This window comes from Bos mutus, chromosome 4 (assembly GCF_027580195.1).
Source record: "Bos mutus isolate GX-2022 chromosome 4, NWIPB_WYAK_1.1, whole genome shotgun sequence".
Lineage (NCBI taxonomy): Eukaryota > Metazoa > Chordata > Mammalia > Artiodactyla > Bovidae > Bos > Bos mutus.
Window position 1 is genome coordinate 38501044 of NC_091620.1, and position 18532 is coordinate 38519575.

At 38.3% G+C, this 18532-nt stretch overlaps 1 protein-coding gene across 4 annotated transcripts in view; it reads left to right on the forward strand.

Annotated features, from left to right (window-relative positions):
* Window positions 1–18532, forward strand: part of SUGCT (succinyl-CoA:glutarate-CoA transferase) — a 787630-nt gene that overhangs the window by 292509 nt on the left and 476589 nt on the right. For all 4 annotated transcript variants that reach the window (XM_005888147.2, XM_070369345.1, XM_070369347.1 and 1 more), the window contains one exon: window positions 1219–1316. In XM_005888147.2, the coding sequence (XP_005888209.1) occupies window positions 1219–1316 (98 nt within the window). The remainder of the gene's footprint in view (window positions 1–1218; window positions 1317–18532) is intronic.

Below are 18532 nucleotides of genomic sequence, written 5' to 3' on the forward strand. Positions count from 1 at the left end.
ATTCCTGGATAAGCCTTGAGGCCAATTCTGGGATCAGGTGTGGTGACAGGGAGATTTTTAGAAAGGGCACTGTATGTAGCGTCACTTTTTAAAATCCAGGAGAGTAATGCTGTCTTTATTATTCCTCAAGGAAATAAATAAGTGGAACATGTGAAAGAGAAATTGTACTGTTGAGATGTTCTCTTTCCTTCAGGGAATCTTCTTCACTTCTCTCTCCTTTGTTAAGATGATTAATGGCTTGATTTTATTTAAACTGTGGGAAACAAATGAAACCATTAAGTGTTTATATTTAAACCAAATACATTAATAGAGGTAGTGAAACTTTCTGTAGGCCACATGGCCTGCCCCAGCCCGTAAATGCTCCTTCTGACTTTCCAACACAATTGCCAAACACTGCCTCCACACATTCTTTTTAAAACTTCTTTTCCATTCCAAATCCACTTGGTACTTTCATTACGGTCTTGTTAAAATTGCAAGATGTCCACTGAGACTTACAAGATAGATTTTCTCTTTATTGAGGAGGAGCAAAAGAGGAAGTATATGAAAGCATTTCTATTTGTTATTCCTTCAGGGAGTCATATTAAAGAAAAATAGTGACAATTCTATAGGAAGAATATCTTTTAATTTGACATTGTTTTAATGGTGAGCATTTGAGGTCAGTGTGTTTGCCTCCCCTTGATTTTAGCACCTTGTACAACATCCTGGATAGGACTACTGGGACAGATAATATTATTTTATTTACATGTGGAACAAATAAGGGGATGTACCTACAAGATATATGTTGATTATGGGCTTGATGTAAGTGTAGACATGCACTTATGATATTTGTTCTTAGAATTAGGTCTGTTTTACCCAATTTTGTACCCATAGCCCAGTTTCCTCTAGACAAGACTTACTGTGAGAATCTAATAACTCCTTTCCTATCTTCTCATAAATAGGTACAAGATATTATGAAGGTCTGAGAACTTTTCCTGTGTTCCTATATGTAGATACCTGCTTAAATGTAGTTAAAAACTTCTTAAAGATGACAAACCCAATCACCAGTATGACCCATCCTAATTGCATAATCCTTCTGTATATATATATCCATGTTAAGAGGTATAAAGCCTAGCAAGGAATGGTCTTGGGGGTGGAGTGGTAGGCCCTGAACTCTAGTACCCAGAGGCAGGTACACAAAAATTTTGTGAGTTACACTTTAAAATTATTTTTCCCTTTTAGATCTTGAATTTGCCTGAACTGATCAATGATTCCAAGTATAGAACTAACCACCTTCGGGTACAGAATAGGAAAGAACTTATTAAAATATTATCAACACGGTAAGCTTGGCTCTACTCTGTACATTTAAGAATTAATATGTTATTAGCGTTTATCCGGTATTTTTTGGTGTTCTCTTCAGCTTACTTAGATTAACTTAAAAGTATCTTTCATTTCACAGAATTGGTTAGTGGAAATATGTTTTAAAGCTATGTTTTACTTTGTCTGAAAGCATTTTACATGTCTTATAAAGTACTGTATCATAACAATGATATGAATAAGAAAGTCACAATAACTTGAATTAAGTTGCTTCTTTATGGTATGTGTTTGGCTTTAGTTGATCATAAATAGGAACAATAATAATTCAACATCATTTTTTACATTTACTATATGAAATGCTCTCTCTATATAAGCTAATTTAAACCTTATAATAATCCTGTGAGAGAAGTTCTATCATTCTTACTTTACAGATAAGGAAACTGAGACAAGGGAGGTTAGGTCAAGAGTTTGTTGGCTTTTCTGAGCCTCTCCTGTGTAGTTTGTCATGATGATGTTTTTAAAATGGCAAATCAAGTTATGGATCATAAAGGATTAGTGCTAATCAGTTAGAGTATTTGATTTCTAAATTATTTCATTCATGTCAGGTTATGCTTTTGTTTGCCCCAGAAGAAGTTAATAATTCATACTCTTTCCTATCAGTTTCACTTTTGTTTACATCTAAACTTCTGAATCTAAAGGAACAGAATGTGGTTTTTGTGGATCTAAATACCCGTATGTACTGTTCTTCAGTGTGGAATGTTTGCTCTCATCACACCAGTAAGCTAAGAACTTTTGTTCAGATACCATGTCTTGTCTTTTAAAAAAGGCCCTTGTGTTTCCATGTAGCATAGATATATCAAACCTCTTAGGCTCACAGATATATAGAACAAACTAATGATTACCAGTGAGGATGTGGGGGAGGGGCAGTATAGGAGTTGGGGACTGGGAGGTATAGCCTATTGAGTGCAAGATAGGCTACACGGATGTATTGAACAACATGGGGAATATAGCCAATACTTTGTAATAATCAACCAGGACCTACTTAAAAAATAGAAAGACAAACAAGGGGACTTGCCTGGCAATCCAGTGATTAAGACTTCACCTTCCAATGCAGGGACTGCAGGTTTGATTCCTGTTCAGGGAGCTAAGATCCCAAATGCCTTGTGATCAAAAACTAAAACATAAAATAGAAGCAATACTGTAACAAATTCAGTAAAGACTTTAAAAATAGTCCACATCAAAAAATATTAAAATAAACACACAAACAAACAAAACTTCTTAGAAAAACACTTCTAATTTATTTATTTATTTATTTCTGTTCCCTTATTTAGGGATTTCTACACGAGTCAGCATTACTTACTTGGTCTTTCCTGGATTTTAAGCACTTCTCTACACTGCCTGTATCTCCTTCTTCAATCAATGGGGCCTCTGTGTGTGGGACTGATATGCATAGAAGAGGGGAATGAGAATTGGGCTCCCCTTCTTTGGTCATTAGTTAAATAAAACTCAGATTCTACTGCAAAGTCAGAGAGCCCTCAGTCATTAACCTTTCACCCAATAAGAATCGGCCATTTAGCTCTGCTTTTTGCCTCTTTGCCTGTCATGCAGTTTTTAATTCATTAATACGACGACTTTTTCCTTTCACACAACGGTTACCAAGTTTCAATAATAGACACTTGTGAGAACCTTATCAAAAGCTCTTTGATAGTCTAAACAAATCATATCCATGCTGTGAGAAGAGTGGACCCAAGAAAAATACAAAACCTAGGCAGATGCAAGTGTCCTCTTGTTTCTGAATTGTCAGCACTTTTATAACTTCAAGAACCACAAAATTATTGGTTTCCTATGTCCTAAAACTTGTATTCTTTGCTAAATTCTGTTATAGAATTCTGCTTTGTACAGACTTTTAACATCATCTGTAACAGTTTAATTTCTAATTTCTCTCTTTGGGGTGAATTAAATAACCTGACACCTTCTTCTTTCTACTCTTATATACCCAGAAGTGGGAGTTTCAGCATTTTAGATCCCATAGGTTCTTGTGTCTTTATTCAGACTTTAGGAATCACACTTGTAAAGAACAGGCTAAAGGGTAGTCTTAAGAGAGGAAACTTGATCGAGGCGGGTCCCATCATCATACAGCCTGCAGTTAAAACACAGACTACCACTGCAAGGCCCTTGGTTGCCTGGGGGCCAGAGTCCCTGCCCTCTTCATTTGCTGTATGGATGTATTTTGGTGGTACTTTGTGGGATGCAGTTCTTCACTTTCTTCTCAAGTATCGTCTTCTCCATGGTGGATCAAATAGTAATGACCAGGGAAGATTAGCATATTGGTTTAGTCCCTTTGATAACTTTTTCATTTGTTTTTCTGAACAAATATCCATGGGTTCATTAGTACCATTAATTACTGGGCTTTCATAAGTATGTGTTAGTTGCTCAGTCATGTCCAACTCTTTGAAACTCCAGGGACTCTAGCCTGACAGGCTTCTCTGTCCATGGAATTCTCCAGGTGAGAATACTGGAGTGGATTGCCATTTTTTCCTCCATGGGATCTTCCTGACCCAGGGCTTGAATCTACTGTGCTACAGTCAGATTCTTTACCAGCTGAGCCACCAGGGAAGCCCTGGCTTTCAGAAGTCTCTGTGAACGTTAAAAATATCTCATTTTCATGATTTTATGTTTTTCTAATATTCAAAATATTAGTGGCTGTATATTAATTAGAGGATTAAATCTGGCTGTTTTGGTCTGACATTATGGCCTTCCACAATCTGACATGACCTTTCCTTTCTACTTTTTCTCAGTATAAAGAATAGTATAGAGAAGTGAGTTCAGAGAGAGAGTGGGGGTGGGGGATGGCAGGAACATCATGCTGTAAAAGTTCCAATAGACTTTATGATGAAGGAGTTCCTTAAACTTGAGAAACAAAGGAAAGTATTTGACCATAAAATGAGTTAGCTTATCAACAACTTCTATTTTCTGTCTAAACTAATGGTAGATCTTTTTCTGTCCAATTTTATTGAGATATAATTGATATATAATGTTGTATTAGTTTAAGGCATACTGATAATGGTTTGATATGTGTATATATTCTGAAATGATGACGATAATAAGTTTTAGTTAACATCTATCATATCAGAGTTACAAATCTTTTTTTTCCCTTGTGATGAGAACTTTTAAGATCTGCTCTCTTAGCAACCATCACATACAATACAGTATTATTACCTATAGTCACCATTGTTGTTTAGTAGCTAAGTCACGTCTGACTCTTTGTGGTCTGTCCATGGGATTTCCCTGGCAAGAATACTGGAGTGGGTTGGCATTTCCTTCCCCAGGGAATCTTCCTGATCCAGGGATAGAACCCAGGTCTCCTGCATTGCAGGCAGATTCTTTACTGCTGAGCCACCAGGGAAGCCCAGAGTCACCATGCTGTATATTATATCCTCAGGAGCTATTCATCTTGTAACTGGAAGTTTGTACCTTTTGACCACCTTCACCTATTTTCACGACTCTGAAGAGATGTCCTGAAGAGAATACTCTAGCTGGTAGAGTTCAAAGTTTTCGAGCAACTTAGAGTCAGCAAAACATTCTTCATCACATTAAGAGACTTGAGGGGCTCAAGAGTTTCAGTGGAACATGCTTCCTCATTGTTCATTCTCTTACTCATCTATTTAGCCCATTTATTGACTACCTACTATATGCCAGTGACTGTTTTGAGCCCTAGGAAAGTGGCATTAAAAAACCAACATAAAAATTCCTATATTCCTGGATTTTCATTAGAATAAACCTTGCAGACTTTCTATAAGACTTGTAGGGCCTCTTCCATAAAAACATTTGTTTTGGTATGCCTCAGAAGTTAGTTGTTCATATTTCTCATGTAAGCTTTTTGTAAATTTTGCTTCATAAAAGTATTACAGCTACAGCCTGTTAATTATTAATTATTTATTGTCCTTTTTTTTGAGTATGTTATAGTACACATGCTACAAGTTTTATATGTGTGGTTTTCCTATCATTTCTATAGAAGAGCATTTTTTTTTTTTTGGTAACATTAGCTACGTTGCCATGTGAAATGCCACGCTTTTTCTTGTCTGCTATTAAATATTGAATCATAAAACTTTCCCTTGATGCTCATAGACACTTTTTTCTGCCTGTGTTTCTGTTTTAGAAAATCTCCAAAACATATAAAAATGTAGAGGGATTTGTTAGAGTGAATTTGCATTTTGCCGCTGCTACTGCTGCTAAGTCGCTTCAGTCGTGTCTGACTCTGTGCGACCCCATAGATGGAAGCCCACCAGGCTTCCCCGTCCCTGGGATTTTCCAGGCAAGAACACTGGAGTGGGTTGCCATTTCCTTCTCCAATGCATGAAAGTGAAAAGTGAAAGTGAAGTCACTCAGTCGTGTCCGACTCTTAGCGACCCCATGGACTGCAGCCTACCATGCTCCTCTGTCCATGGGATTTGCCAGGCAAGAGTACTGAAGTGGGTTGCCATTGCCTTCTCCAGAATTTGCACTTTAGGCAACTTAAAAAACTCTACTATGATGGACTCACAGTGTTTATTAAAAAAAGAAAAAAACAAAAAACTTCTTACCCCTTTCATCTGACTTGATATCTAAAAGTGGAAACAGAAGCACCTGCTCTCCTAAATACACATGAAGTTCCCCTCATGGGTTTCAAAATCTTCCGTCCAAAGCATTTTTACCAAGTTTCTATTAATTTCCTGAGTAATTTCCCAAATTAACTTTCCTGCCTATGGCAAACGTTCATTTAAATGTTTTAGAATCTGGTGATTCTCTTTGAGTTCTCTGAAATTCATAAATTCTTTAGAAAGTGCCTACCAGAAATGTCAGTCACTTACCTCACTTTTCTGTTATTCTTGCTAAATTCAGTTTGATGTTACTCTCTGAGCATGGTCCGGCCCGTTCAGGAAGGCAGCTGCATGTTTTTGTCATCAGCTGGGTTTTCCACAGCCAGCACACACACAATCCCCCTCAAGTGCTCTCAGGTGTTACTATTCCTCAACTGTCGCCACTAGCACTTTTTTTTTTTTTAATTTGAAGGTGGAAGGCTTTCCCCTTGAGCTTGCCATTTTATCCAGGGTGTTGCAGAAAGTCTGTTTACCCAGCTGCTAAGACCAAAAACGAGATGCTGCTGCTGCTGCTAAGTTGCTTCAGTCGTGTCCAATTCTATGTGACCCCATAGACTGGACTATGCAGTCCACCAGGCTCCGCCGTCCCTGGGATTCTCCAGGCAAGAACACTGGAGTGGGTTGCCATTAAGCATGTTAAAAGTCAGTCCCCAGCTAAAATACAAAAGAAGAGATATAATGGAGACTCATCCAGGGCCTGTTACAACAAACCCCTTCTTTGCAAAGCTAAAGAGCAACAGACTCCTCGTCCTGGGCCACCCACATGCAGGACCAGAATTTTTGCAATAGTTCAGACCTTGCAGGAGAGACTGAAAATCACGATGTGTATTGATGCTAAGAAGAGAAGGATAAAGATGATGTATTAGTAGTTGGGGAGAAACAGTAGGAAGACATGAAATGAAGACGAAGGGAAGGAGAAACGAAGGGGAAAATAGAAATACAATTCCCTTTATTCCTCCCCCTTCCTCTCTTCATTTCTAGCGGCCACCGACTATATGCCCTTGTCCTGTAGATGCAGAGATGATAGAAGTGGTGGGCCCTTGGTCTAAGTAGGAAAACAAACAAATAAAGCAATGAACTAAGTAGTGCGAGTGAAGTGCCACTGTGCACATACACCCAGGGTGCTAGGGGCTCAGAGAAGGGGCCGTTCCCTCAATTTGGGCAAGTCAGGGAAGGCTTCCTGTAGGCAGTGTCACCTGAAATGAGTCTTAAAGGACAAACAGAAATAGGCAGGTAAAGAAAAAAGATAGTTCAAAAGAGGAAATATCAAACTGAATGTAATTTTATACAGAGAAAAAAATTAATCATAGGAGAAGAAAAGAAAGTAGCTTGGAGAAAAACTGATAACAACTTTTAAATTGCTTTTTGAAAAATGCCACAAATATTAAGGAAGTGTATATCAGTACAGTCCTGGTGAAGGCAGTCCTAAAATGTTGGTTGTCCTAGGTTGTCATAAATAAAATGACAGTGTCAGATAAATTACCTTTTATTTTTAAAGTACTGTGGCAATTCCTTCAGTAAAATAAATCATTATTTTCGGTTTAGAATGATCTGAGTTTTAAGTCAAGTAATTGAATATCTACTTATTTTTAGACTTTTATATATTAATATATCATGAAATTAAATGCCTTCTTTCAGAGCCTTCTAAACAGAGGTACTAAACAAATATTTGTTGTACTGAATCCAGAACTTATCAAAGAGCTTCATCTCTTTAAATTTGATGTCAGGTCATTTTTAATAGACTTGTTCAGAATATTGGAGAGTTGGACCTGGAACATTTTGGGGGCTGTTGATGGAGGGCTTGTGACTTCAAAGATGCCTAAATATAATGTTAATTTTTAAAACCTGACATCTTGGCTCCTTTAGGCAAATTTGGTCATTTCACTGCCCTGACTAGATCTTTCATGGAGTCCCCACAGCTTTGAGGATAGTTTAAACTATTTATCTTAACATATGTAATTGCAACTCCCACTTTTGCCTAGACCATCTTATAATTTAGCCTGGTCTTTTAATCTGCTGTGTCTTCACATATGCTCGTCGCTTTTCACTAAAATGATGAAGTTCCTTTGTCCTTTAAAATGAGCACAAATTTTGGGAGCTTTTTCTGTCATTTGTCTGTTTTAAGTGGCTCCTCCTATGTTGCTATGTGAAAGCATCTATTACACTCAACTGTCATTCATCGTCCTCCTTGACAAAACAGTAAATTTCTTAAGGCAGAGACTAGCTTTTGATTTTCAAAGATTTTTTTTTTTTTTTAAGAGCAGCTTTGTTGCTGCTGCTGCTGCTAAGTCGCTTCAGTCGTGTCCGACTCTGCGCAACCCCATAGGCGGCAGCCCACCAGGCTCCCCCGTCCCTGGGATTCCCCAGGCAAGAACACTGGAGTGGGTTGCCATTTCCTTCTCCAATGCATGAAGTGAAAAGTGAAAGTGAAGTCGCTGCATCGTGTCCAGCTCTTAGCGACCCCATGGACTGCAGCCTACCAGGCTCCTCTGTCCATGGGATTTTCCAGGCAAGAGTACTAGAGTGGGGTGCCACTGGCTTCTCTGTTAGAGCAGCTTTCAGATCAGATCAGAACAGATCAGTCGCTCAGTTGTATCCGACTCTTTGTGACCCCATGAATCGCAGCACGCCAGGCCTCCCTGTCCATCACCAACTCCCAGAGTTCACTGAGACTCACGTCCATCGAGTCAGTGATGCCATCGAGCCATCTCATCCTCTGTCGTCCCCTTCTCCTTTTGCCCCCAATCCCTCCCAGCATCAGAGTCTTTTCCAATGAGTCATCTCTTTGCATGACATGGCCAAAGTACTGGAGTTTCAGCTTTAGCATCATTCCTTCCAAAGAAATCCCAGGGCTGATCTCCTTCAGAATGGACTGGTTGGATCTCCTTGCAGTCCAAGGGACTCTCAAGAGTCTTCTCCAACTCCACAGTTCAAAAGCATCAATTCGTTGGCGCTCAGCCTTCTTCACAGTCCAACTCTCACATCCATACATGACCACTGGAAAAACCATAGCCTTGACTAGACGAACCTTTGTTGGCAAAGTAATGTCTCTGCTTTTGAATATGCTATCTAGGTTGGTCATAACTTTCCCTTCCAACGAGTAAGCATCTTTTAATTTCATGGCTGCAATCACCATCTACAGTGATTGTGGAGCCCAGAAAAATAAAGTTTGACACTGTTTCCACTGTTTCCCCATCTATTTCCCATGAAGTGATGGGACCGGCTGCCATGATCTTCGTTTTCTGAATGTTGAGCTTTAAGCCAACTTTTTCACTCTCCACTTTCACTTTCATCAAGAGGCTTTTTAGTTCCTCTTCACTTTCTGCCATAAGGGTGGTGTCATCTGCATATCTGAGGTTATTGATATTTCTCCCAGCAATCTTGATTCCAGCTTGTGTTTCTTCCAGTCCAGCGTTTCTTATGATGTACTCTGCATAGAAGTTAAATAAACAGGGTGACAATATACAGCCTTGACGAACTCCTTTTCCTATTTGGAACCAGTCTGTTGTTCCATGTCCAGTTCTAACTGTTGCTTTCTGACCTGCATACAAATTTCTCAAGAGGCAAATCAGGTGGTCTGGTATTCCCATCTCTTTCAGAATTTTCCACAGTTTATTGTGATCCACACAGTCAAAGGCTTTGGCATAGCCAATAAAGCAGAAATAGATGCTTTTCTGGAACTCTCTTTGCTTTTTCCATGATCCAGTGGATGTTGGCAATTTGATCTCTGGTTCCTGTGCCTTTCCTAAAACCAACTTGAACATCAGCAAGTTCATGGTTCACATATTGCTGAAGCCTGGCTTGGAGAATTTTGAGCATTACTTTACTAGCATGTGAGATGAGTGCAATTGTGCAGTAGTTTGAGCATTCTTTGGCATTGCCTTTCTTTGGGATTGGAATGAAAACTGACCTTTTCCAGTCCTGTGGCCACTGCTGAGTTTTCCAAATTTGCTGGCATATTGAGTGCAGCACTTTCACAGCATCATCTTTCAGGATTTGGAATAGCTCAACTGGAATTCCATCACTTCCACTAGCTTTGTTCGTAGTGATGCTTTCTAAGGCCCACTTGACTTCTTCACATTCCAGGATGTCTGGCTCTAGGTCGGTGATCACACCATCGTGATTATCTGGGTCGTGAAGATCTTTTTTGTACAGTTCTTCTGTGTATTCTTGCCATCTCTTCTTAATATCTTCTGCTTCTATTGGTTATAGCAAAACTGAGAGGGAGGCCCAAAGAGTTCCCATATACCCTCTGCTATCCTGTTTCCTGCCTCCCCCCAGCCTCTCCACTATTAACATTCCTCACCAGAATGGTACAGTTGTTATAACTGATTCACCTACATTGATACATCATAAGAGACTATGTCATTTTAAAAATTTTTATTTCTAGTGCATATTTAGGTTCCTGACACTAGGTGTTCTTTGAGTTAGTGAACACATGAATTAATAAGGGGCAGGCAAAGCCATCCAAATTTGGCAAAGCAGCTAAAGGAAAAAGACCCAATGTCAGGTAAAGTAAAAAGAGGAGAGCAGTGGTAGCTAGAAATGACAACTTTTTCTAAACGCATCTAGGAGGACTGTGTTATGATCACAGAATGTCAAAAGACCTGAAAACCAGAGTCTTCCACTGACTGTGGACTTGAGCAAATCCTCGGATTGCTCTGAGCATCAGGTTCTCTTGTGTACAGTGTGTCTAACAATACCTACATCATGGTGAGAATTAAAAAACAGAACAGGCATGAAAGCTGCCAGCACGACCCTCGGCATATGACAGTGTTCAGTGTATTGTAGGAGAATCTCAATCCTTAAGAATCATAAGATCCTAATTTTTTGCCATCAGAGTTCTCCTATATCTTTTTTTTAATTCATAGATGCCATGTTTTGAGAGATTTTTCCCTTCCAAACTATAATTATTATATGAATTACCTTTCACAATTTTCATTTAATAAAGTTTCTTTTAACTGCCAATCAGATTCTGATTAGTATAACTAGTGTTATTGTACTGATTTGATTTAATTTTAACAGAAATAAAGCATGACAGTCTACTTGGCCTGTATGACCCTGTTGCAGCTAAATAAATTATTTCTGTTCAACTTAAAAAAATTAAAAATAGCTCACAAGATTCAGGAATACATTTAATTTTGTACAATGATCTTAATAACAGTTTCTTTTTTCTTTTTTTCAAACCCAAGGTGGGCCTTAATAGCTCATATACTATTCCCTTTCAAGAAATACTATGTTTCAGTGTAGGCAGTGAATTTGGAACTTGTGAACATTCCACTTAAATTATTCCACACATTTGTGGTTGTACCTTCATAAATAATGAAACACTTTAGTGTGTTTCTCAGTTGCTATGCTGTGTTAACAGCCTCTATGAAGAGCTTCAGTCAGGGGCTTTGAACTCTGAAATAAAATGTATCCATGAGTTTTCCTGTGTCATTTTTATGGTTAAGTTTTTCAAAGTTTTAATGGGTATCTCTGGCTTTCCTGAAAGCTGTTGACTTTACCTTCTGTTAAATAACGTATTGTTCTTGTGCTTAGTTGCTCAGTCATGTCTGACTCTTTGCTACCCCATGGTCTGTAGCCCTCCAGGCTCCTCTATCCATGGGAATCCTCCAGGCCAGAATACTGGAGTGAGTTGCCATGCCCTTCTCCAGGGGATCTTCCCAACCCAGGGATTGAACCCAGGTCTCCCGCATTGCAGGTAGATTCTTTACTGCCTGCAATAAAGAATTTCCTGGTGCCTGGTCTGAGCCATCAGGAAAGCTCAAGTATCCTTAATTTTAATTTCTAGTAAAAAAAATAAAACCACCACATATTTTTATCTCTTGCCTCTTCCCCTACCCCTGTCTTAAATCCTTATTTCAGTCCTCCCTTCTACCTGCCTTCCATGGCCCTATCTTCCTGTCCTTATCCTGTCTTTCACAATTTGGATTCTTTTTTTTTTCTTTCTTTCTTCTTTTTTTTAAAATTTTACTTTATTTTTAAACTTTACATAATTGTATTAGTTTTGCCAAATATAAAAATGAATCCATCACAGGTATACATGTGCTCCCCATCCTGAACCCTCCTCCCTCCTCCCTCCACATACCATCCCTCTGGGTCGTCCCAGTGCACCAGCCCCAAGCATCCAGTATCGTGCATCGAACCTGGACTGGCATCTTGTTTCATACATGATATTTTACGTTTCAATACCATTCTCCAAAATCTTCCTACCCTCTCCCTCTCCCACAGAGTCCATAAGACTGTTCCATACATCAGTGTCTCTTTTGCTGTCTCATACACAGGGTTATTGTTATCATCTTTCTAAATTCCATATATATGCGTTAGTATACTGTATTGGTGTTTTTCTTTCTGGCTTACTTCACTCTGTATAATAGGCTCCAGTTTCATCCACCTCATTAGAACTGATTCAAATGAATTCTTTTTAATGGCTGAGTAATACTCCATTGTGTATATGTACCACTGCTTTCTTATCCATTCATCTGCTGATGGACATCTAGGTTGCTTCCATGTCCTGGCTATTATAAACAGTGCTGCGATGAACATTGGGGTACACGTGTCTCTTTCCCTTCTGGTTTCCTCAGTGTGTATGCCCAGCAGTGGGATTGCTGGATCATAAGGCAGTTCTATTTCCAATTTTTTAAGGAATCTCCACACTGTTCTCCATAGTGGCTGTACTAGTTTGCATTCCCACCAACAGTGTAAGAGGGTTCCCTTTTCTCCACACCCTCTCCAACATTTATTATTTGTAGACTTTTGGATCGCAGCCATTCTGACTGTTGTGAAATGGTACCTCATAGTGGTCTTGATTTGCATTTCTCTGATAATGAGTGATGTTGAGCATCTTTTCATGTGTTTGTTAGCCATCTGTATGTCTTCTTTGGAGAAATGTCTATTTAGTTCTTTGGCCCATTTTTTGATTGGGTCATTTATTTTTCTGGAGTTGAGCTGTAGGAGTTGCTTGTATATTTTTGAGATGAGTTGTTTGTCAGTTGCTTCATTTGCTATTATTTTCTCCCATTCTGAAGGCTGTCTTTTCACCTTGCTGATAGTTTCCTTTGATGTGCAGAAGCTTTTAAGGTTAATTAGGTCCCATTTGTTTATTTTTGCTTTTATTTCCAATATTCTGGGAGGTGGGTCATAGAGGATCCTGCTGTGATGAATGTCAGAGAGTGTTTTGCCTATGTTCTCCTCTAGGAGTTTTATAGTTTCTGGTCTTATGTTTAGATCTTTAATCAATTTTGAGTTTATTTTTGTGTATGGTGTTAGAAAGTGTTCTAGTTTCATTCTTTTACAAGTGGTTGACCAGATTTCCCAGCACCACTTGTTAAAGAGATTGTCTTTAATCCATTGTATATTCTTGCCTCCTTTGTCAAAGATAAGGTGTCCATATGTGCGTGGATTTATCTCTGGGCTTTCTATTTTGTTCCATTCATCTATATTTCTGTCTTTGTGCCAGTACCATACTGTCTTGATAACTGTGGCTTTGTAGTAGAGCCTGAAGTCAGGTAGGTTGATTCCTCCAGTTCCATTCTTCTTTCTCAAGATTGCTTTGGCTATTCGAGGTTTTTTGTATTTCCATACGAATTGTGAAATTATTTGTTCTAGCTCTGTGAAGAATACTGTTGGTAGCTTGATAGGGATTGCATTGAATCTGTAAATTGCTTTGGGTAGTATACTCATTTTCACTGTATTGATTCTTCCAATCCATGAACATGGTATATTTCTCCATCTATTAGTGTCCTCTTTGATTTCTTTCACCAGTATTTTATAGTTTTCTATATATAGGTCTTTAGTTTCTTTAGGTAGATATATTCCTAAGTATTTTATTCTTTCCTTCGCAATGGTGAATGGAATTGTTTCCTTAATTTCTCTTTCTGTTTTCTCATTATTAGTGTATAGGAATGCAAGGGATTTCTGTGTGTTGATTTTATATCCTGCAACTTTACTATAGTCATTGATTACTTCTAGTAATTTTCTGGTGGAGTCTTTAGGGTTTTCTATGTAGAGGATCATGTCATCTGCAAACAGTGAGAGTTTTACTTCTTCTTTTCCAATTTGGATTCCTTTTATTTCTTTTTCTGCTCTGATTGCTGTGGCCAAAACTTCCAAAACTATGTTGAATAGTAATGGTGAAAGTGGGCACCCTTGTCTTGTTCCTGACTTTAGAGGAAATGCTTTCAATTTTTCACCACTGAGGATAATGTTTGCTGTGGGTTTGTCATATATAGCTTTATTATGTTGAGGTATGTTCCTTCTATTCCTGCTTTCTGGAGAGTTTTTATCATAAATGGGTGTTGAATTTTGTCAAAGGCTTTCTCTGCATCTATTGAGATAATCATATGGTTTTTATTTTTCAATTTGTTAATGTGGTGTATTACATTGATTGATTTGCGGATATTGAAGAATCCTTGCATCCCTGGGATAAAGACCACTTGGTTATGGTGTATGATCTTTTTAATGTGTTGTTGGATTCTGATTGCTAGAATTTTGTTAAGGATTTTTGCATCTATGTTCATCAGTGATATTGGCCTGTAGTTTTCTTTTTTTGTGGGATCTTTGTCAGGTTTTGGTATTAGGGTGATGGTGGCCTCATAGAATGAGTTTGGAAGTTTACCTTCCTATGCAATTTTCTGGAAGAGTTTGAGCAGGATAGGTGTTAGCTCTTCTCTAAATTTTTGGTAGAATTCAGCTGTGAAGCCGTCTGGACCTGGGCTTTTGTTTGCTGGAAGATTTTTGATTACAGTTTCAATTTCCGTGCTTGTGAAGGGTCTGTTAAGATTTTCTCTTTCTTCCTGGTCCAGTTTTGGAAAGTTGTACTTTTCTAAGAATTTATCCATTTCTTCCACGTTGTCCATTTTATTGGCATATAATTGTTGATAGTAGTCTCTTATGATCCTTTGTATTTGTGTGTTGTCTGTTGTGATCTCTCCATTTTCATTTCTAATTTTATTGATTTGATTTTTCTCCCTTTGTTTCTTGATGAGTCTGTCTAATGGTTTGTCAATTTTATTTATCCTTTCAAAGAACCAGCTTTTGGTTTTGTTGATTTTTGCTATGGTCTCTTTTGTTTCTTTTGCATTTATTTCTGCTCTAATTTTTAAGATTTCTTTCCTTCTACTAACCTGGGGGTTCTTCATTTCTTCCTTTTCTAGTTGCTTTAGGTGTAGAGTTAGGTTATTTATTTGACTTTTTTCTTGTTTCTTGAGGTGTGCCTGTATTGCTATGAATTTTCCCCTTAGGACTGCTTTTACCGTGTCCCATAGGTTTTGGGTTGTTGTGTTTTCATTTTCATTCGTTTCTATACAAATTTTGATTTCTTCTGTGATTTGTTGGTTATTCAGCAGCGTGTTGTTCAGCCTCCATATGTTGGAATTTTTAATAGTTTTTCTCTTGTAATTGAGATCTAATCTTACTGCATTGTGGTCAGAAAAGATGCTTGGAATGATTTCTATTTTTTTGAATTTACCAAGGCTAGCTTTATGGCCCAGGATGTGATCTATCCTGGAGAAGGTTCCATGTGCGCTTGAGAAAAAGGTGAAATTCATTGTTTTGGGATGAAATGTCCTATAGATATCAATTAGGTCTAACTATTGTATCATTTAAAGTTTGTGTTTCCTTGTTAACTTTCTGTTTAGTTGATCTATCCATAGGTGTGAGTGGGGTATTAAAGTCTCCCACTATTATTGTGTTATTGTTAATTTCTCCTTTCATACTTGTTAGCATTTGTCTTACATACTGCGGTGCTCCCGTGTTGGGTGCATATATATTTATAATTGTTATATCTTCTTCTTGGATTGATCCTTTGATCATTATGTAGTGACCTTCTTTGTCTCTTTTCACAGCCTTTGTTTTAAAGTCTATTTTATCTGATATGAGTATTGCTACTCCTGCTTTCTTTTGGTTCCTATTTGCATGGAAAATCTTTTTCCAGCCCTTCACTTTCAGTCTGTATGTGTCCCCTGTTTTGAGGTGGGTCTCTTGTAGACAACATATGTAGGGGTCTTGTTTTTGTATCCATTCAGCCAATCTTTGTCTTTTGGTTGGGGCATTCAACCCATTTATGTTTAAGGTAATTACTGATAAGTATGATCCCGTTGCCATTTACTTTATTGTTTTGGGTTCGAACTTATACACCGTTTTTGTGTTTCCTGTCTAGAGAATATCCTTTAGTATTTGTTGGAGAGCTGGTTTGGTGGTGCAGAATTCTCTCAGCTTTTGCTTGTCTGAAAAGCTTTTGATTTCTCCTTCATACTTGAATGAAATCCTTGCTGGGTACAATAATCTGGGCTGTAGGTTATTTTCTTTCATCATTTTAAGTATGTCTTGCCATTCCCTCCTGGCTTGAAGAGTTTCTATTGAAAGATCAGCTGTTATCCTTATGGGAATTCCCTTGTGTGTTATTTGTTGTTTTTCCCTTGCTGCTTTTAATATTTGTTCTTTGTGTTTGATCTTTGTTAATTTGATTAATATGTGTCTTGGGGTGTTTCTCCTTGGGTTTATCCTGTTTGGGACTCTCTGGTTTTCTTGGACTTGGGTGATTATTTCCTTCCCCAGTTTAGGGAAGTTTTCAACTATTATCTAATCAAGTATTTTCTCATGGTCTTTCTTTTTGTCTTCTTCTTCTGGAACCCCTATGATTCGAATGTTGTAGCGTTTAATATTGTCCTGGAGGTCTCTGAGATTGTCCTCATTTCTTTTAATTCGTTTTTCTTTTATCCTCTGATTCATTTATTTCTACCATTCTATCTTCTAATTCACTAATCCTATCTTCTGCCTCTGTTATTCTACTATTTGTTGCCTCCAGAGTGTTTTTAATTTCATTTATTGCATTATTCAATATATATTGACTCTTTTTTATTTCTTCTAGGTCCTTGTTAAACCTTTCTTGCATCTTCTCAATCCTTGTCTCCAGGCTATTTATCTGTGATTCTATTTTAATTTCAAGATTTTGGATCAATTTCACTATCATTATTCGGAATTCTTTATCAGGTAGATTCCCTATCTCTTCCTCTTTTGTTTGGTTTGGTGGGCATTTATCCTGTTCCTTTATCTTCTGGGTATTCCTCTGTCTCTTCATCTTGTTTAAATTGCTGAGTTTGGGGTGTCCTTTCTGTATTCTGGCAGTTTGTGGAGTTCTCTTTATTGTGGCTTTTCCTCGCTGTGTGTGGGTTTGTACAGGTGGCTTGTCAAGGTTTCCTGGTTAGGGAAGCTTGTGTCGGTGTTCTGGTGGGTGGAGCTGTATTTCTTCTCTCTGGAGTGCAATGAAATGTCCAGTAATGAGTTATGAGATGTCTGTGGTTTTGGGGTGACTTTGGGCAGCTTGTATCTTGAAGCTCAGGGCTGTGCTCCTTTGTTTCTGGAGAATTTGCTTGGAATGTCTTGCCCTGGAACTTGTTGGCCCTTGTGTGGTGCTTGGTTTCAGTGTCGGTATGGAGGCGTTTGATGAGCTCCTGTCAATTAATGTTCCTTGGAGTCAGGAGTTCCCTGGAGTCAGGGTTTGGACTTAAGCCTCCTGCTTCCAGTTATTGGTCTTATTTTTACAGTAGTTTCAAAACTTCTCCTTCTATACAGCACCATTGATAAAACATCTGCGTTAAAGATGAAAAGTTTCTCTACTGTGAGGGTCACTCAGAGAAGTTCACAGCTTTACATGGAGAAGAGAAGAGGGAGGAGGGAGTTAGAGGTGACCCAAATGAGATGAGGTGGAATCAATAGTGGAGAGAGTGGGGTAGCCAGTAGTCACTTCCTTATGTGCACTCCACAACTGGACCACTCAGAGATGTTCACGGAGTTATACAGAGAAGAGAAGAAGGAGGAAGGAGACAGAGGTGGCCAGAGGGATAAAAGGGGGGAATGAAAAGGAGGGAGACAGATCCAGCCAGTAATCAGTTCCCTAAGTGTTCTCCACCGTCTGGAATACACATAATCTCACAGAGTTGGGTAGAGTAGAGAGGGGTTAGGGAGGAGACACAGGCGACCTGGTGGAGAAAAAGGAGAGTCCACAGGGAGAGAGAGCAGTCAAGCCAGTAATCTCACTCCCTAGTGAAAAATGGGTCCTGAAGATTGGGTTCTTAAAGGTACAAAATTGGTAACAAATACATAAAAGCAAAAATTAAAAATCTAGAGTAGAGTTTGGAATTTCAAAAATACGATGTTAAAGAAAAGAAGAAGAAGAAAAAAAAGGTCAAAAAATTATAAAATATATATATATATGAAGTTTGCTGAAGAAGAAAAAAATAGGGTTTTTTTTTTGCAAAGTAATAGGTAATAAAAGTGAAAATTAAAGGAACAATAGAGGACTTAAAAATTTTTTTTTTTTTTAAAAAAAAAAGAAAGAATGATCTTAAAAATAGTAAAACTATATCTAGGACTTTCTCTGGTTTTGTTGTATTGTGGGTTCAGTTCATTTTTGGCTAGTTCCTTGGTCCGACTTATATTTCTCAAGATCTATAGGCCCCTTCCTACGTAATCCATAGTAACCATGGGGTTTTAATCTATTGCCTGTAGCTTCCAAGGCGTTTCCCTCTGTTATAACTTCTTCTGTTTGCTGGTCTCTTCAGTGTCTGGCTTCCGCGCTGACACAAAGGGGACGG